Raw genomic sequence first — 21,095 nt, 5'->3', positions numbered from 1 at the left:
GCAGGAAACATAATTAACAGGACTTCAGTTTCCACATCTGTCTTAGCAGAGAAACTAACGACATGTAGAACGATGCTATTTTATGAGCTGGGTAAGGACACTTGTAAATTCCCCATTTGCCTCCTGTAAGCATCCAGCATGTTCTCTTTTTATAATTGAGCTTTCCCTGGGACACAATTATGTAACACATGAGCTGGGACATACAAATAGGCCTGTAGGAGATGGACTCCATCAACTGGGACACAAAGCTCTAAAGCTCCTAAATGCCCAAAAGACATCCCAGCTCCTCCTCTAGCTCTCTCCAGCATCCTGCCTTTCCATTCACATCACCCCTCCCAACCTCATAGCTCTTCCTCTGTTGGCACCTTTTGCCCTGCTTGTGAACTAGTCCCGAGGGGCACTGAGAGCAGTTTGCTTTCAGTGTTATTAGACAAGTAATCCAGATGCTGAGAAAGGGGTTGTATAAATAACTTAAGGATCCTTGTGACGGGGTGGACTAGGCCCAGAGCCCTCCTGTTGGAGGCCTCAGGGCCCTGCCACTCTCATCCCAGATAAGGAGCAATGAAGAAGTCCTCCAAGCAGGCTAGAGTTGCTGCAAGGGAAGCAGCCAATCAGGGCCCAGAAGGGCACTATAAAAAGAAGCTAGAGAGCCAGACCAGAGAGTGCAGTTCCTCGCTAGAGCTAGAGGAGCATGAATGGTGTGGCTGGCTGAAGGAATTGCTGCACAATGGACAGCCCAGAGCTAGTCAGGACTAGGAAGCATGTAAGAGCTACTGGGTGTGAGCTTAGAAGAGCCTTGAGCTAAGGGCAGAATATTAGTGAAAGTTGGGCCCCTAGTAGTAGGCAGGCCCAGATTCCCCCCCCAGAGGCCACTGGGGAAGAGCCTACAATTGGACATCAGTAAACCCTCAGAAGGGGACTGAATTTTCAGGAGCCCAGCCGAAGACTGGGGCCAACACAGACTAAGAGGGCAAAACCACTGCCTCCAGGGTAGAAGGCCTGGGGGTACAGTCTGATGGCAGGGCTGGGACTGGTTTAAGGACTGCGGACCCATCCAACCATTACAGTCCTTTCCATTTTACTGAATTAAGGTCAAAACTTTGTTCTTTACTTGGCTTGGTGTGCATGGGACTCTGAATTCAGCCTAACATATACAATACATGCTGCAATACCTAGGCACGGCAAGATCAGAATGGAACAAAGCAGCAGCCTGAACTCTACATTACTACCTCATTTATTAACTGAACCCTGTTCTCTATGTATTAAACCATCTGATCTGTGATTTGAAAGTAGAAAGACTGTCCTTTCCCACTGTTCTGCTTGACAGAGGCATAACACAGTTAATTGCATTAACTCAGTCACTTCACAGGACTGAGGCACGTCTGTTCTTTAGCCTTCCCATGGTTGAAAGCAAATCCCACCTCGCCCTCCTGCCAATTTCTTCACAAGACACTAACAGTCTGAATCACAAGAACCATGTCTCAGTCTCTGAACATGGGTTCCCAAACTGTGGACTGTGAAACAGCCCCGGGTGGTCTGCCAGCGCAACTGCATTCTCTACTCAAGCTCTTAGTAAATCTTTAACTCCACGTGACTCATGTAATCTAAGTAAAAACTATGAGTGTAACGTGTTGAGCTGTATATGTTGGAGAGAGAGTATAGGGAAAACCTATTTTTAAAAAAGCAAGCTGCAATATGTCAAGTTTAATTCTCGTCAGTACAACGGTGTGTTACACATACAGTCTGCAGTTTACAACTGTAAAAAACAGCAAGCAGCATTTCAATTTGACATGGACTGATTTATTTTTTGAAAACAAGAAGGGTGCACTGATGGAGAAGATAATGAAAGCCCCAGACCATCTACAACTACACAAAATGAGCCAGCCAAAAAAATAAATTAAGTGGTAGGAAAATATGATGACACACGAAGTTTGGATTCTCCTTTACTGGATCAGAGGAGTAGCCATTGCTTCAGTGTGTTATAATATAACTGTTATTTTATATTTTTATTTACAATATTTTATTCTTTTCTAATTAGTAGAGAGGAGGATTGGGTCTTTTACACTAAAAAATTGAAAACACAATATAGTGTTCAAAGTTGCACAATTATTTTGTTTTAAAAAACAAACACAATGTGTTTAAGAATTTTGTTAACATTGTGGTGTTGCTTCTTGTTCAGTTTTCCACACTGTGCATGTGTCCAGTGTGTTTCCCTCTTTGAACACAACAGTTTGCTCTCAACATTTTTTAAAATGTTTTTAAATTGTAGTTTTACTAAAACGCTTGGTTTCAAAGACCCTGAAGCATTTCTTTGCGTGCATATTGCTAGGAATTTCTATCGTTACAATTAATTTACATTAAAAGAAAACATGTACATTTTTTTATTTCCAGTGTTATAGTTTATATGTATATGTAATAATTAAAATTAATATATTTTCCTCAAAAAGCATTAATAGTGGGTCACAGTGCCTATTACAGTGGCACAAGTGGGCCTCGGGGAAAAGTTTGGGGGGAACCCCCTGCCCTAACAGACACCTCACCATTGCTCAATATAGTGGAGTGACTAATGCCAAAAGCCAGGTGGAGTTCAGAGCCCATCCTGATTCCTCACCTTCGCAGCATAGCTCCACATTTCAATCCGATCATTAAGGCGTTTCTTACATTCAGGTTGTAACCTCACACGCTTGTCTTCCAAAGCTTCCATTAGGCAAGACATCTCTGCAAAATGGAGAACATGGTATCATAACACACACAAACTGGCCCCAGGGACAGGTCACAATACAGAGTGCTTGGGAGATGCATTCCAATTCCTCAGAACATTGGTTGTCTGTTTACAAAGTTGTACAGCCAAGCCATCCATCAAACTTCCTCTGAATCAGTGCTGGGAAAGGTTTCAGAGTAGCAGCCGTGTTAGTCTGTATTCGCAAAAAGAAAAGGAGTACTTGTGGCACCTTAGAGACTAACAAATTTATTTGAGCATAAGCTTTCGTGAGCTACAGCTCACTTCATCGGATGCATTTGTTGGGAAATTTAACCTAAGACTGGTTTGGAAGGAAACCTCTGTTTAACCCTCAGAGCTAGCAGCCCAGCTAAGGTCTCACTTCAAATATTTAAGAGGCAAGGAACAGTGACCCATGGAGGGGTATTAAAGGGTTAACTTTAGGTATCCAAGGCTTAAGCTCAGCTGAATTGACATGATATTTTAGGATTCACAGAGAAGCTCACTAAAAATATTTTAAGAATGCTAAATCCTGTGCGTCTTCTTCAAGAACTTAGAGAAAGTTCAACACAAGACAAGGATCTGCCTGGGGTCTGTGCAGACTGTGGCCTTGTCTACACTACAGGGGAACATCATAAGAACAGCCATACTGGGTCAGACGAAAGGTCCATCCAGCCCAGTATCCTGTCTGCCGACAGTGGCCAATGCCAGGTGCCCCAGAGGAAGTGAACCTAACAGGTAATGATCAAGTGATCTCTCTCCTGCCATCCATCTCCACCCTCTGACAAACACAGGCTAGGGACACCATTCCTTACCCATCCTGGCTAATGGCCATTAATGGACTTAGCCTCCATGATTTTATCCAGTTCTCTTTTAAACCCTGTTATCGTCCTAGCCCTCACAATCTCCTCAGGCAAAGAGTTCCACAGGTTGACTGTGCGCTGAGTGAAGAAGAACTTCCTTTTATTTGTTTTAAACCTGCTTCCCATTAATTTCATTTGGTGGCCCCTAGTTCTTGTATTATGGGAACAAGTAAATAACTTTTCCTTACTCACTTTCTCCACATCACTCATGATTTTATAGATCTCTATCATACCCCCCCTTAGTCTCCTCTTTTCCAAGCTGAAAAGTCCTAGCCTCTTTAATATCTCCTCATATTGGACCCGTTCCAAACCCCTAATCATTTTAGTTGCCCTTTTCTGAACCTTTTCCAATGATAGTATATCTTTTTTGATCTAAGTCAATCTAAGCTACGCAATTTGAATTACATGAATAGCATAACCCAAGTCGACATAGCTTATATCTACTTACCATGGAGGGGCACACTATATGATGTCGATGGGGGATGCTCTCCCGTCGACTCCCCTTATTCTTCTCGTTCTGATGGAGTACAGGAGTCAACGGGAGAGCGATCTGCGGTCGATCTAGCGGGTCTTCACTAGACCCGATAAATCAACCGCCAATGCGTCAATCCCCTGGGTGAGTATAGACAAGCCCTGTGTCAGGTGTTTCATCTGCACTAGACAGAGTGACATATATTTAGAAAAGTGTTTTACTTCAAGCACTATCAGGTCCATCCTTTGTGGAGGAGAAATGTGAAGGAACATCGAAGATACCTGCAATGCTTTTGGTACCAAGGAGGGTATGCGGCAGTACATTTTTAACCTATTTCTCATTCTGTAGTAGAAATTAACATTATTCCAAGAAAAATAGTATGTTAATTTCAAACTGCATTAGAAAGAACAAAATTAGCTTAACGTTTACCAGGCCATGTAAGGAAAAATTTCCAAGTTAAGAAGCCAAGCACAGAAAGGAAGCACACCCATATCCATACAAGTGGCAGTATTCCTTGTTCACCAGCCACAACAACTGGAAGCAATATCTACTGTTTAAGAGGACCTCGAGTCATTCAAGAAAGATCCCAGTGTTAGGTCACTCCAGGAGCTGGGAGATCTCACACAGTCTGACATGCCAACACTTACGACGTCCTCTTCCGGGTGGGATGGCTGCACAGTGGTGTTTGATGTCTAGGGCACAGGCTGTGTGAAGCACAGGATCAACGAATATGTCTGCTTTGCTCTCCTTCAGCATGTTAAGCACCTCCTGTGGAGAGAAGGTTATTACACATTATTACACTGCTACTCTGAAACCTACACATTACAGGTGCACATTAAAGGAGTGAGAAGAAAGCAACACAAAATCATACTGGTTAATAGTTCCTAGAGCTACCTAACCTTCTTAAATAAGGGATCACTGAGTACAATGCTGCTACTGGATAAGTGAACTGAAGCTGTTCCACCGTGGATCAGAGGCCCTTCTTTATGGATTAGCATAATTCCATTAATTAAATAGATACATACGCTAATCTACAACACAAAGTCAAATAATTTGGCATGACTAACAGGTCAGGACTAAGGTGAGGTGATAGATCTAGGGGGTAGTTTGCAAAGCTCCTTGCCAGATCCAGTGCCAAACTGTGCCCAAGAGGCCTAGGGTTGAAGTAAGAGCGGGAGGCAGCTCAGCACTGAGCTACCCTGGGAGTGTGCGAGGAGGGAATCCAGGACTGGAATAGTAAATTAATATTCCCTGGCAGGGAGGGATATATCAGAGCCAGGACTGAACTGGTAGAGGATGCTGCAGGTCAGGATGAGGTGCACTGGCTCAGCTGTGCACAGAAGCGTACCTATCTCTGGCTTCACGCTGTTCCTAGTCTGTGCCTTGTAACGGATCGTATTCATTCGTCTGAAACCTGAGGAGTAATTGTGCTTTCTGTTCAGTTTGGGAGACGCACACTTCCCTTTCTTTACCTTTTTACACATCTCGGGTTTGATTTTGAGCAGGTTAACTTTCAGGCACTCCTCCACCTGCCCAGCCTGCTCCTGCGCTGCTGCTTCCTCCGCACACAGCCGGGAGATCTGTTGGGGGGAAATCCCTACGTCAACACGAATGAAACAACGCAGGGCCCGGTTCGCTTTTCAAGGCATTTGCATGCTGCCATGTTAGTGCAGTGTTACATGCAATGGCTAGGGGGCAAGCCTTGAGCTGTGTTACCATCCATCCCTCATTTGGATCCCCGAATTTCTGAAGTAAAAAAAAGCTGCACACAGACAAACACAGCCACTGTTTTAAACTATTTATTTAGCGATTAACCGATTTACCAACCCTTGCCATGGAAATATCACAAACAAAACAACAATCTTTATAACGGAGAGTTTTTGTTTAAAGAGACATACAGGAATATAGTCATCAGAGCTCTCTGTTTAACAGGTGTCACCCTATTACAGGGTGAGCAGCATAACAACACCCACACACATTTTTTCTAGGAACTGAGTGAATCTCAGATTACACACATTTAACAGACCAAGTGTGTCAAATGTTCATATTCAAAAATATTGGACAGGTATGCTGGTTTGTTTGGCAGGTGGAAGCACTCAGTATTGAATAAAGAGTAACAAAATATCTAAGTATTTGTCCTCTGTCTACTTTGCTGGGTATATAATTGGTGTATTCATTTTTCCATAATAACCACCTCCCTTTTTTTTTTTTTGGAACCATTTCTCTATAGTTGGGCTATTTTTCTATCAGTAGCCCAGCAGCTACAAGCAGATAAGAAATTAATTCTTCATTTCCTCTTGTGTGACCGTTTCAGCTGGGAAACCCCAGGAGGATTACCAAAAGATCATTTGGTAATAAATATCCAACCATTTGTGATATTTGCTTACGAACTGCACCCCAATAATCTCTGACTGGACATGTCCACTGCATATGGATAAAATCTCCTCTATCACCACAATATTTCCAACATCCATCCCCATGCAATCTCTCTATTTTTTTTTGTGAAATACCATTGAAACAGTATCTCAGAAATCTTCTTTATCATGCTACATGCTAATGCTGCTGATCCTTTTCCAGATCAAAGTTCATTCCTCAGGGTAATTTGTCTACCCAGATTCTTTTCTCAGCATGTCATATATGGCCCTTTTTTTTGTCTGCAAAAACTGATAATTTAGTAATCCTTTTTTTGTTTCCTAATTCATCAGACACCATCACTTCTATTAAAAAGTTAGCTTTCTATAGAAAAAGCTTTTCTAGAAAGTTGAGAAACAATGCCTAACTTGAAAGTACTAGTGCCATTGGAGAGTGGACCAATCAAAGTTAGTTTTGATATCTAAATAAGTTAGAAACATTTCTTCAATAAATAACTGGCCAATTGTATGCATTCCACAGTTCTCCCAACTGTTAAAGCCCTTTGGTTTGTAATTTAAATTCAGATCTGGATAATTTGCAATGGGTGTCACTGGTGAGGGGAACAAAAAAAACACTATCTGCAGTTTTATCCCAAACCTATAGAGTAGCCTTTGCTAAAGGATGTGTATACATGTCTAGAGAGCATGATATTTCTTAACACCTTATGATAGCCTAACAATGTTTACACAGCCACAATTTTCTTGTTCATTCAAGACCTAGTAATACAGCTGCATTTAAGGGCAAACCCTATTGTCAGATTTTGCTGGACCTGCTGGAGAAGGCAGGGAGAGATGTTTGCAGTGTGCCCTGAAACAGAACTTTTGGTTAATTCATTCTTGTTTAAAGAAACCAACAAAGATGTATCTTCTCAAAAATATACTTGCTAGGTTTGCAATCCATAAGAGAAATGGATTTCGATTTTGTGGTATACTAAGAAATGAGTGCTGTTGTCCAAATGTATCATACACAGATGACTTCACAAAAAACAAAGTTACTCCCCCTGTACAGTAATGCTTTGAGATGTGTTATCCTTCTTTGTAATTTCACCATATGCTCCATGTGCCTGAGACCAGAAGATTTTTTGTTAGCAGTATCCATTGGTCTGTGCCCTGCCCCTCCTCATGGTCTCAGCCAAGGGCATCAGGGGAGATGCAGACCGACCGCCTCTTCAGTTACTCCTCTACAGTGATTACCCTTAAGATAAGAATCGAAAGCAGAAGGGAAGGAGGGTGGGTGGTGGACTACAGAGAGGGATCACACACCTTGAAGAATTCCAGTTACAGAGCCAGTAGAGTACCCAGAAGTCACCTACTACAGGACAGGCCCAACAAAGAAAACAACAGAACGCCACTAGCCATCACCTTCAGCCCCCAACTAAAGCCTCTCCAACGCATCCTCAAGGATCTACAACCTATCCTGAAAGACGACCCATCACTCACACAGATCTTGGGAGACAGGCCAGTCCTTGCTTACAGACAGCCCCCAACCTGAAGCAAATACTCACCAGCAACCACACAACAGAATCACTAACCCAGGAACCTATCCTTGCAACAAAGCCCGTTGCCAACTGTGTCCACATATCTATTCAGGGGACACAATCATAGGGCCTAATCACATCAGCCACACTATCAGAAGGTCGTTCAGCTGCACATCTGCCAATGTGATATATGCCATCATGTGCCAGCAATGCCCCTCTGCCATGTACATTGGTCAAACTGGACAGTCTCTACGTAAAAGAATAAATGGACACAAATCAGACATCAAGAATTATAACATTCAAAAACCAGTTGGAGAACACGTCAATCTTTCTGATCACTCGATTACAGACCTAAAAGTGGCAATTCTTCCACAAAAAAACCTTCAAAAACAGACTCCAATGAGAGACTGCTGAATTGGAATTAATTTGCAAACCGGATACAATTAATTTAGGCTTGAATAGAGACTGGGAGTGGATGGGTCATAACACAAAGTAAAACTATTTCCCCATGTTTATTCCCTCCACTGTTCCTCAGACGTTCTTGACAACTGATGAAAATGGCCCACCTTGATTATCACTACAAAAGGTTTTTTCCCCCCAGCTCTCCTGCTGGTAATCTCTCACCTTAAGTGATCACTCTGGTTAACAGTGTGTATGGTAACACCCATTGTTTCATGTTCTCTATGTATATAAATCTCCCCACCGTATTTTCCACTGAATGCATCAGATGAAGTGAGCTGTAGCTCACGAAAGCTTATGCTCAAATAAATTTGTTAGTCTCTAAGGTGCCACAAGTACTCCTTTTCTTTTTTGCGAATACAGACTAACACGGCTGCTACTCTGAAACCAATTACTGTACAGGATAAGTAAACTCTTTCTTCAAGTGATGATTCCTTTGTGTATTCCACTCTAGGTGAGTCACAAGCAATATGCAGAGAGGTGGTGGATGCAAGGACCCCTACCATACCACTGATTGAAGGACACCTTTGCTAAAGGAAACCATTGTTGAAGCCTGCACCTGGGCATAATCTTGCAAACATGCAAGAGGACCTCCACGTCGCTGCCCTACTTATCTAAAGATGACGGAGGTCTTGCAGGGAAGCCACAGAGGTTATTTGGCCTAGTTGAGTGTATCCTAACCCCTTGCCTGGCAGGGGTTTCAATCAATTCACAGCAAAGCAGAATGCAGCCCAAAATCCATTTAGAAAGTCTTTGCAAGGAGACGGCTTTTCCTCTCATTCGTTCAGTGAAGGAGACAAAAAGTTTAGGGGAACGAAATTAGGGCCAAATTCTCCTTGTGACTGCACCCTATGGAAGACTGTGTAGGGAGAGAGTCTGCCATAAGGGCTGCCAGTTCTCCCACTCCTCGCCAAGGTGATGGCAACAAGGGCAAATTGCATGGGATAAATGACTGAAGAACATGAGGCTACAGGCTCAATTGGGGATTCAGATAGGACTAAACTGAGGTCTCATGCCGGGGATGGTTTCAGTACCAGAGGAACACTTCACACTGGGACCGGATGGGCAAAGATGCTATAGGTGTACATCCAGGGGTGACAGGCACTATCATCTGCCAACTGTACCTTTAAGGAGCTGGCGATAATCCTGATATCCTCAGGGAGGGGAAACAGCCCAATAAAAGGGGGATCTGGGAATTTTGCAGGGATACCTGATGACATTGGCACCATCCAGAAAATCTCTTCCATTTTGCTGTGTAGCACTTTCTTGAGAGTCTATCTGAAATTCTTAGCATGATTTACGTGAGGACAACCAGCCATCCAAGTAGGGGAACAATAGCTTGCCCTGACGACAGATGTGCCACCACTACCAATAATACCTTCATGAACCTCTTTGACACTCCCAAGGGGCTGAATGAGAACAGCACTTAGTACTGGTCTAGACCAACAGTAAACCTTAAGAACCTCCTTTGTGCAGGGATGCTACACTTGGAGGGGATAGAGTTTCACCGAGGCAATACAAGCAGGTGTTACGGCTGTTGCTGATTGGGAAGGCCCAGAGACAGACCACACATTTCTTAAAACCTGGGGCCCTGGGCATAGTATAAAGATGGTGGGAGAGAACCCCAAAGTTCTTTAAAGAGCTTATCTAAAACTAACTTAGTAAAGAAAAACTATTTACAGCTAAGAAAAGGAAATGCTAGGTAACCTGCGGACATTAGAGGGATTCTGTCTGAGAGCACAGGTGATAGAACGGAACTGAAAAGTGCCGGCGCGAGCTGCCTTATCTCTTTGGAAGGGAACACAGGAAGGTGTAGGACATAGGAACGGACCACCAGACCCTGCGAACAAATATCATCCAGCCTCAGGCAGATGCACGTCTCAAGTGGATTAAACATAGGGGCCTCACTTGGAGAGAATTATCCAAGAAAAACTATTTCTAAAGCAAGAGTCTACAGAGAAAGAATGACAGCTAATCTGAATGTGCACTGCAAAACTTTCAACACAAGGTGGGCCCAAATTTAGAAAAGATCATAATCTTATAAAAACATTGTCTTCATTTGAAGACAACTGTGGCAATCACAGCTTACTTGCTTACTCTTTACAGAGAGAAAATACCCTTCTAGTAACTATGTCTCAAAGAGCCTGGCAGTTCCAATAATTCTTTTAGTCTTGCTCACTAAGGCAGTCTTACCTTATGAATTGTTACAAAGGTGGCCTGCTTGGAATGTACTCAACACAGCAAGAGGAGGTCAGTGAACGGATTAAAAATGACCTCTACATACTGTGCTATTAGGGTTGCCAACTTCCTAATCGCACAAAATCGAACACCCTAGCCCCGCCCCTTCACCGAGACCATGCCCCCTGCTCACTACATTCCCCCTCTCTTGGTGGCTCACTCTCCCGCACCTTTACTCACATTCACTGGGCTGGGGGGCAGATGGGGGTGAAGGCTCTGGGGTGGGGCCGGGGATGAGGGGTTCAGGAGGGGGCTGCGGGTTGAGGCAGGGGTGTGGGAGGAGGTGAAGGCTCTGTCTGGAAGTGCAGGCTCTGGGGTGCCAGGGGGGGCGCTGAGGGCTGGGGCAGGGGCGCAGGCTTACCTTGGGTGGCTCCCAGTCAGCAGCACAGCAGGGCTAAGGCAGACTTCTTGCCTGTCCTGACTCTGCGTGGAAGCGGCTAGCAGGTCTGGCTCCGAGGCAGAGGCGCGGGAGGCAGCACTGCACGCTGCTCTCGCCCGTAGGCACTGCCCCCGCAACTCCCATTGGCCGCGGTTCCCGGCCAATGGGAGTTCGAAGCTGGTTCTTGGGCAGCACATGGAGCCCTGTGGGCCCCCCCATGTAGGAGCCGGACCTGCTGGCCGCTTCTGGGGTGCAGTGTGGAGCCATGATAGGTAGGGAGTAGCCTGCCTTAGCTCTGCTGACTGGACTTTTAACGGCCCAGTCGACGGTGCTGACAGGAGCCGCCAGGGTCCCTTTTCGACCAGGTGCTGTACAATTTAACCCTAAAATCTCCACGGACCTGTATATTCATCCTTTAAGACATCTAAGGACTAGCTCACTCACAGTTCCTGTCTCTGCTCCTCTCCCTCCACCTTGCCAGCAGTGCCACCTCCCAGTTTTAGAGACATTCCTATTTCTCTTCAATAGCGCAAGGGCTCCTCTTATGCTCCTCAGCCAGCCAGCCTGTTCAAAACAACGACCCTACTGACACCAATGCCTACTACTGCTGCTCTGAGACGCCCATGTCAAAGAGGCGTGAGCTGGGGAAGAAAAATGGCACAAATACAGCTCTAGCATGAAACACGTCATTCATGAGTCATTGCTTAAGCTGACATGGAAACTACAAAGCAGATTTCAGCTACTATGGTTCACTCACGGTTGATGGGAAACTCAAAAGGATACATTAACTTGTCTGCTTTGCACAAGTGATGATGATGATTTGTACTTCTGGAGTATATCAGTGTCAATATGAATGCTAGAGGCAAAGCTTGACTTAGAAATACTGATTGTGCAGAAGAATACAAATCTTTTGTTCTAGGCACAAGTTGCAGACAGAGAGCCTGGAACTAGCTCTGAGTAGTTAAGCTGCCTTGTCAAAAGGGTTCATTTTGTTAGGAAGGGGTGAGACTGAGTGTGAAGCTGCTGAGGAGAGCTTTCAGCTGAACTAAGGGGCATAGTAGTCACATCTCCTACCTCATCAGAACAGTGCATCTGCAGCTGGGGATCTAGCCGGTAATCAAGAGCTGATTCCTGGATTATTACTCGGATCTGATCCTCGCAGTCTGGAGACAGACGCTATCGAGAGGAGGAAGGTAGCAATTAGCCAACCAAATAATGAGCTTGATTTTTGCAAGTCAGCTGTCTTGACACCTTTAATAACAGGGTTAAATGCATTTAATATGTTTATTCTATAGTGAAGGCTAAGAGGTAATGAAGGTTAAATTGTGAGTGCAAAGCACTTGGACTCTTATCTGTAGGTAGCCCAAGATTACATACAAACACACTGCAAGTGAGTCCAATTTACTAGGATGGAGGGTTAATCAGAGTTGCTGCGCATGTTTCTATCCGGATCATATTTACACATTTACCTTCCTCACTCACCTGGTCTGCATATTTCAACTTGAGGCAGGAGACAACCTGCCCCTCCAACTCTGCATCATCCTTAGCTGTACTCAGAATATTTTGGCAAAATTTGGGGATGTCTTGTTTGCAGGCCTTTCTGAGTACTGGATTCAAGCGGTAATCTAACCAAGAGAGGAAAGATGGAAAGGAACTGCATTACAATTTACACACTATTGGAAAAAAAGATGCATCAACAAGGTGACAGAGCTCCAAAGGGAATCTGTAGGAGGAATTCCTTCTGGATGACACTGTCTTCCAGCAGTTTAAAAGAGCTAAACTGTCACTTCTTACTTTGAAGAAATTGACCACATAGTAACAAGCCTCGGGAGTAAGTGAACTAGGGTGGAGAAACTGTTTTCTCTTAGACTCTGGGTGAAGGGGAATTAAGAGAAGGGAAGCTGTCTGCAGTTAAGGCTGTGTAGATCACTTCTCAGCCCAGGCAGGTAACTAGCTCCTTCCCCTGGATAAAAAAGTGAAGTGGAGGCCATGGTACCTGTGTTCTGTGTGATCTGTCGCTTGGTGATCATTTGTTTACATTTAGGGTCCATCACCTCACTGTTCTTATTCTGTTTCAGACACTGCAACATGTTCTTCGAATCTGCTTCAGAACAAAACCTCTGCAAAGGGAAACCCAGCATATAAAACGTCAAGCATTCAGAAGGGAGACTAAATATCTGCTTCCCCAAGCCAAAGAGGGACCGTGACCAACTCTCCCTCCCAATACCCATCACTAACAGCAATTCCTCTCACCCTCTGCTTTGGCAGGGGAGAGAAGGGAGGGGAACATCATTTTATGCAGCACTGCCTGAGTAGCTCCTAGCAACTCAGAATCAAAGAATATCAGGGTTGGAAGAGACCTCAGGAGGTCATCTAGTCCAACCCCCTGCTCAAAGCAGGACCAATCCCCAACTAAATCATCCCAGCCAGGGATTTGTCAAGCCTGACCTTAAACACCTCAAAGGAAGGAGATTCCACTACCTCCCTAGGTAACGCATTCCAGTGCTTCACCACTCTCCTAGTGAAAAAGTTTTTCCTAATATCCAATCTAAAAAATATGGAGATATACCTATCTCATAGAGCTAGAAGGGACCTTGAAAGGTCATTGAGTCCAGTCCCCTGCCTTCACAGCAGGACCAAGTACTGTCTCTTATTTTTGCCCCAGATCCCTAAATGGCCCCCTCAAGGATTGAACTCACAACCCTGGGTTTAGCAGGCCAATGCTCAAACTACTGAGCTATCCCTCCTCCGAGGTCCTAGGCTGCAGCTTGCTGCTCTATGTCAGTACCACCAAGCAAAGCCAGATGCACCTTTACTTCCCCATTCACAATATTCTCATTCCACATTTTGGTGCAAAACTTCCATTATGTTTGTCTCAGTCTCATACACATCTTTTTCCTTTCTCCCTATTTGCTCCAGAAACAGGAATAAACGGAAGCTGGTGATCGTACCTACAAGTCACTGCCCTGTGCAACAGATGTGGTGAAGGACACCAGAACACTAAGGCAGTGCTCAGTGCAATTCATGGAGCACTGGAGAGCTGAATGTAGTGCACAGTGATAATAAAATCGTCCATCTAGATCAATGGATTGACAAACACTCTAGAGACTAATCACTGCTCTGATGGATCCTGCTCTTACAGGGAGGGTCTCTAGTTCTAGGAGCTTCCGTGGTGTGGTAACCTTCCACTAGCCTTGATTATGCTACAGATTTTTTTTAAAAGCCTGGGTCTATTACCAGCCCTACAGTCAGACATTGAGCCTTAGCTATAAATGGAGCCAGGTTACTTTTTTTTATTAACTCTCCATGTTAACTCAGTGCCCTGGGGCTCCTCCAGCTATCCAGCAAAGTGTTTATTAGCGTTTAATGTGGTCTCCTGACTACAAGGTGTCAGCATTCTGATCTTGAGGGTGGTTTAATCTTGCATGCGCCCAGAGCAGCTATATGATTTTGCCTTATCTGTCACTTGATAAAAGGCTGTATTAGCAGTGAACTGAAAAAGTTACATCAATCTGTGTTCTTGACAACTTCTTGTCCTTTGATAGGAAGGGATCCAGTGCAGAAGCAGGACAGACTAGATCCAAGTTCTATCAAAAACTCCAGCACATCAACCCCCTTTCTCCTCCAACACCAGCTGATACTCCAGGCAACAGATTTGCTTGTACCCCAGCCTACCTTGATCATGGGACACGATGGCATTTGGAGGCAGGGAGTGTATTTGAAAGAGGAGATCACTGAAAGAACACTCATGCTGATCCAAGGTTATAAGTAAAAAAAGACCCAGTTATGGTGTGTTAAAAAAGCAGCATGGTCCGAAGCAGCCATTTGGGGAACAAGTCATTGCAGAGAATACAGAACTTGTGTTTTGTTTTATTTTATTTTAAATAAACCCAATCCTTTCCCCCTGTCTTGCGTCAAGCACGCATATCCTGAGAGTTCTAGGTGAGTTAATGTTCCTTGCGGTCTCAAATCCATTCTCTCACCGGTCAGCCTGCTACTGTTACCTTGATCATTTGCTTGCAGACCCTCATGAGTGTGTAGTCTAGTTCTGGATCCATCATCTCATTCTCCTGCAGTTTAAACACTTTCTGGTGACACCGGTTGCTCAGACGCTTCTTGTTTTCCTTCAAACACTCAATAATCTACAGCAAGACAGTATGACAACAGTTGAGAAAGGCACACTGGTTGTAAAAATCCTCCCCCTTATACTTTGTCAAGAAATACTTTTGATGTTCCCCTGTGGGCTCATTTTCAAGTATCTGTACTTGTTAAATCCTAGGCATCAGAGGCTGGAATTCCCCCCTCCCCCCACACACAAAATGTTGTAATGTTGTATTGTAATGTTAATGTTGTATTGTAGAGTAGATTGTATTCAGCTAGCCACTTGATAGTTTTAGTAAGATGGTCATGACACCTTCCTAGTCAAGTGGATTTACAAAATCCCTAACTTTGCCATGGTATAAAGGGTTAAACCAACTGTCACATTGTGCTCTGATGTTAGGCAGAAAGAGCTGGACACTGAAATGCTCTAATCCTCACAAAAGTTGGAAAATACTCCAAAATGCAAGTCTAATGCTGTGTGCTTAGTGAGACAAGGATGTTTTTCAAAAACAGGCCATGTGCAGTGAAAAACTGACATGTAAATAATTAAAAGAAAAGGAGGACTTGTGGCACCTTAGAGACTAACAAATTTATTTGAGCATAAGCTTTCATGAGCTACAGCTCACTTCATCGGATGCATGCAGTGGAAAATACAGTGGGGAGATATATATACACAGAGAACATGAAACAATGAGTGTTACCATACCCATTGTAACGAGAGCGATGAGGTAAGGTGAGCTATTACCAGCAGGAGAGAAAAACCAAAAAAAAAAACCAAAAACCTTTTGTAGTGATAGTTAAGGTGGGCCATTTCCAGCAGTTGACAAGAATGTCTGAGGAACAGTGGGGGAGGGGGGGGGGAGGAGGAAATAAACATGGGGAAATAGTTTTACTTTGTGTAATGACACATCCACTCCCAGTCTTTATTCAAGCCTAAGTTAATGGTGTCCAGTTTGCCAATTATTCCAATTCAACAGTATCTCGTTAGAGTCTGTTTTTGAAGGTTTTTTTTGTTGAAGGATAGCCACTTTTAGGTCTGTAATTGAGTGACCAGAGAGACTGAAGTGTTCTCCGACTGGTTTTTGAATGTTATAATTCTTGACGTCTGATTTGTGTCCCTTTATTCTTTTACGTAGCGACTGTCCAGTTTGGCTAATGTACATGGCAGAGGGGCATCGCTGGCACATGATGGCATATATCACATTGATAGATGTGCAGGTGAACGAGCCTCTGATAGTACAGGGTCATCCTTCAGGATAGGCTGTAGATCCTTGATGATGCATTGGCACCCTGACAGCAGAATTGTTTGGCTATGAAGACTCCCTCCTCAGGCCCTACGCTACCAGCACTCCCAGCTATCTTCGAGACACCACTGACTTCCTGAGGAAACTACAGTCCATCGATGATCTTCCTGAAAACACCATCCTAGCCACTATGGCTGCAGAAGCCCTCTACACAACATTCCACACAAAGATGGACTACAAGCCGTCAGAAACAGTATCCCCGATAATGTCACAGCAAACCTGGTGGCTGAACATTGTGACTTTGTCCTCACCCACACCTATTTCACATTTGGGGACAATGTAAACCTTCAAATCAGAGGCACTGCGATGGGCACCCACATGGCCCCACAGTATGCCAACATTTTTATGGGTGACTTAGAACAATGCTTCCTCAACTCTCGGCCCTTAATGTCCCTACTCTACTTGCGCTACATTGATGACATCTTTATCATCTGGACCCATGGAAAAGAAGCCCTTGAGGAATTCCACCAGGATTTCAACAATTTCCATCCCAACATCAACCTCAGCCTGGACCAGTCCACACAAGAGATCTACTTCCTGGACACTACAGTACTAATAAGCAATGGTCACATAACCACCACCCTATACCAGAAACCCACTGACCGCTATGCCTACCTACATGCCTCCAGCTTTCATCCAGACCACACCACACAATCCATTGTCTACAGCCAAGCTCTACAATACAACTGCATTTGCTCCAACCCCTCAGACAGAGACAAGCACCTACAAGATCTCTCTGATTCTAAGATCTATGATTCTAAGATTCTATCAAGTGTTCTTAAAACTACAATACCCACCTTCTGAAGTGAAGAAACAGACTGACAGAGCCAGAAGAGTACCCAGAAGTTACCTACTACAGGACAGGCCCAATAAAGAAAATAAAAGAACGCCACTAGCCATCACCTTCAGCCCCCAACTAAAACCTCTCCAACGCATCATCAAGGATCTACAACCTATCCTGAAGGACGACCCATCACTCTCACAGATCTTGGGAGACAGGCCAGTCCTTGCTTACAGACAGCCCCCCAACCTGAAGCAAATACTCACCAGCAACCACACAACAGAACCACTAACCCAGGAACCTATCCTTGCAACAAAGCCCGTTGCTAACTGTGTCCACATATCTATTCAGGGGACACAATCATAGGGCCTAATCACATCAGCCACACTATCAGAAGGTCGTTCAGCTGCACATCTGCCAATGTGATATATGCCATCATGTGCCAGCAATGCCCCTCTGCCATGTACATTGGTCAAACTGGACAGTCTCTACGTAAAAGAATAAATGGACACAAATCAGATGTCAAGAATTCTAACATCAAAAACCAGTCGGAGAACACTTCAATCTCTCTGGTCACTCGATTACAGACCTAAAAGTGGCAATTCTTCCAAAAAAACACCCTTCAAAAACAGACTCCCAGGAGAGACTGCTGAATTGGAATTAATTTGCAAACTGGACACCATTATCTTAGGCTTGAATAAAGACTGGGAGTGGATGGGTCATTACACAAAGTAAAATTATTTCCCCTTGTTTATTTTCCCTCCCTACTGTTCCTCACATGTTCTTTTCAACTGCTGGAAATGGCCCACCTTGATCATCACTATAAAAGGATTCTCCCCGCTGGTAATAGCTCACCTTACCTGATCACTCTCGTTACAGTGTGTATGGTAACACCCATTGTTTCATGTTCTCTGTGTATTGTGACAAAGTTCCTGCTCTACCTTGGTGGGTCTTGCGCTTATTGGCGGATTTGCTCGCCTTGGAGCTTCACAGCAGCCCTCAGCTTGGCCGTTTTTCTCAACCCACAGTCCAGGTCGACGACTCCTGTGTCTGACTAGGAGTTGGGAGGTTTGGGGGGAACCCGGGCCCACCCTCTACTCCGGGTTCCAGCCCAGGGCCCTGGGGAATGCAGCTGTCTAGGAGTGCCTTGTGGAACAGCTGTTCGACAGCTACAACTCCCTGGGCTACTTCCCCATGGCCTCCTCCCAACACCTTCTTATCCTCACCATAGGACCTTCCTCCTGGTGTCTGATAATGCTTGTAAATCTCAGTCCTCCAATAGTCCGTGTTCTCACTCTCAGCTCCTAGTGCCTCTTGCTCCCAGCTCCTCACATGCACACCACAAACTGAAGTGAGCTCCTTTTTAAAAGCCAGGTGCCCGGATTAGCCTGCCTTAATTGATTCTAGCAGCTTCTTGATTGGCTGCAGGTGTTCTAATCAGCTTGTCTTAATAGTCTCCAGAAGGTTCCTGTTTGTTCTGGAACCTTCCCTGTTACCTTACCCACGGAAAAGGGACCTACTTAGCCTGGGGCTAATATATCTGCCTTCTATTACTCTCCTATAGCCATCTGGCCCAACCCTGTCACAGTATACAAAATCTCCCGACTGTATTTTCCACTGCATGCATCCGATGAAGTGAGCTGTAGCTCATGAAAGCTTATGCTCAAATAAATTTGTTAAGTTTCTAAGGTGCTACAAGTACTCCTTTTCTTTTTGCAGATACAGACTAACACAGCTGCTACTCTGAAACCTGTAAATAGTTAAGAAGCCCATCACCTGTGCATTGCCATAGGGCACATTCGGGCAATTGTTCTTGATGTCACTCTTACAAGCTTCATACAGCTCTGGTTCAAGTCGAATATCCTCAGTCTGTAAGGTAAGTAGACCCAGGAAAACAAGCAGTTAGCTAACTCAATCAGAAAGTCAATTAATGTTTTATCCAGGAACTACAGCATAGATTCATAGATACTAAGGTCAGAAGGGACCATTCTGATCATCTAGTCTGACCTCCTGCACAGTGCAGGCCACAGAATCTCATCCACCTACTCCTATGAAAAACCTCACCTATGTCTGTGCTATTGAAGTCCTCAGCATATTCACAACAGCAGACAAAGGAGGCACTGGAGTATCACAAAAGAGAAGTCTTCAGTGCTTAGAAGTTAAGGATCTAGTGGGTAAGAATGATCAATGCTGAAGAAGTCACTGATCTGTCACATGTCTAGGTACTATCTTGAATGCATATCCCACTCTGGGTATTTTTCACCGGCTACCTTTCCTTGAAGGACTGACAATATCTGGCTCCCTTGTTCCACTCACAGACGTCTGTCACTTCTGTATATTCACCAGCTTCATTTTCCACACTTACCTGATTGTATGTCTGAATTAATCTGGTCCTGAATCTGGTCAGGACAAGTGGTAAAAGCCAGTGAATAATCAGTTTTGCAAATCCATGCAGCAGATCAAGATACGGTCACATCTTACAGCTGGCTGTGGATTTTAGGGTATGTCTACAACTGCCCACGTTACAGCACAGCCATGGCAACACTGTGACGTGAGCAGCGTAGTCATGCTTTATTGCCGGGGGAGAGCTCTCCTGGCGATAAAAAGTAACTACCCTGAACAAGGGGTGGTAGCTTTATTGCTGGGAGTGTGGCTTCTGGCAATAAAGCGCTGTCTATACTGGTGCTTTTCAGCGCTAAAACGGGGTGTGTTTTTTCACAGCCCTGAATGAATAAAGGTTTAGCGCTGAAAGTGGCAGTGTAGACACAACCTTAGAGTTAAATTCTATTTTACACTGCTTTACTAAAGCAACTGTTTTGCATTTAAACTGAGGTTACATAGAACACTAGTACTGAGTGGGGTTTCCTTTCTCCCTCTAAATGCAGGGTTCCTCTACACCAGTGAAGATTCCTCCCTTTCCCTCCACACCAGGGTCCAAGACAGCCAACATTCTTCTGATTGAAGATTAAAGGCCAGAACACTGATGGGAACACATCCTGGTGTGCTCTTTAATGGAAGGTGCTGCTCAGTGATGCAAGGCATTCACTCCGCCCGAACAGCAGACTGAGCGTGCTGCCTTTGAGGGTGCTGGGGATGGTCAGATAGAGCTTCACCATTTACACAAAATAATGTAGGGGCAAAAGTCTTGTGGCTCTATTAATGTAAATACTACCAAGGCCAGAGAAGGAGGAGGCAGCCTGGTCTAAAGAAATAAACAGGTTTTAATCCTTGCTCAGCCACTGCCTCAATGAGTGGCCTTGGACAAACAACTTCATCTCTGTGCCTCAACTTTCTCATGTGTAAAATACAGCTCACACTTTCCTAATAGGGGCTGGGGGAGTCAGTGGTTGTGTGTGTTAAGAGCTAGGTTCAGGCAGCCTGCATCAGAACACCAAGTGATCACTGTGAATCTGAAAGGCAACTGGGTTTGATGTGTTGCTTTAAAACTTGTCCCTTTCAGCTCTCCAAATAGGAAGTGGGTTAGCTGTATCTCATGAGTTTAATTCGTTTTCCAAAGTATGCAAGAGAGGAAACTACTATTGGAAAATAGATGCTCAAGAGCCCCATGCATGCTTACCATCTCTAGCTCCTCGACGCGCAGCTGTTTGCGGCACTTCAGAGACACTCTCTGCTCCCTGGCATCCTGCAGTGTGTCATTGCGCACCGTAGTGCTTAGACAGATTACCACATCCACCCTGCAGAAAAAGAAACCAGTCCCTATTTATACATATGCCAACTCATTTCTTGGCCTTGCGCACCAGGCCAGAGGCTAGCGTTTGAACACCGTGTCACCAAGAAGCAAAGTAACTTGGTAACCTAAGACACTCAGGAATGCCATGTCAGCACAAAGCGCCTGTGCATTTGATCAGAGGGCAGAACTAGCCCAGGCA

The 21,095-nt window shown here is 44.5% G+C and overlaps 1 protein-coding gene across 1 annotated transcript in view; it reads right to left on the bottom strand.

Moving 5' to 3' along the window:
* GLG1 (golgi glycoprotein 1) overlaps nucleotides 1-21,095 on the bottom strand; it is a 169,244-nt gene that overhangs the window by 6,001 nt on the left and 142,148 nt on the right. The window contains exons 17-25 of the mRNA XM_038368833.2: nucleotides 20,783-20,900; nucleotides 18,982-19,074; nucleotides 15,024-15,161; nucleotides 13,016-13,139; nucleotides 12,502-12,644; nucleotides 12,094-12,195; nucleotides 5,527-5,634; nucleotides 4,702-4,822; nucleotides 2,612-2,718 (exon numbers count right to left, since the gene is read on the bottom strand). Of these exons, the coding sequence (XP_038224761.1) occupies nucleotides 2,612-2,718; nucleotides 4,702-4,822; nucleotides 5,527-5,634; nucleotides 12,094-12,195; nucleotides 12,502-12,644; nucleotides 13,016-13,139; nucleotides 15,024-15,161; nucleotides 18,982-19,074; nucleotides 20,783-20,900 (1,054 nt within the window). The remainder of the gene's footprint in view (nucleotides 1-2,611; nucleotides 2,719-4,701; nucleotides 4,823-5,526; nucleotides 5,635-12,093; nucleotides 12,196-12,501; nucleotides 12,645-13,015; nucleotides 13,140-15,023; nucleotides 15,162-18,981; nucleotides 19,075-20,782; nucleotides 20,901-21,095) is intronic.

The sequence above is a fragment of the Dermochelys coriacea genome, chromosome 12 (assembly GCF_009764565.3).
Source record: "Dermochelys coriacea isolate rDerCor1 chromosome 12, rDerCor1.pri.v4, whole genome shotgun sequence".
Taxonomy (NCBI): domain Eukaryota; kingdom Metazoa; phylum Chordata; order Testudines; family Dermochelyidae; genus Dermochelys; species Dermochelys coriacea.
This window is presented reverse-complemented; position numbering and strand designations above follow the sequence as displayed.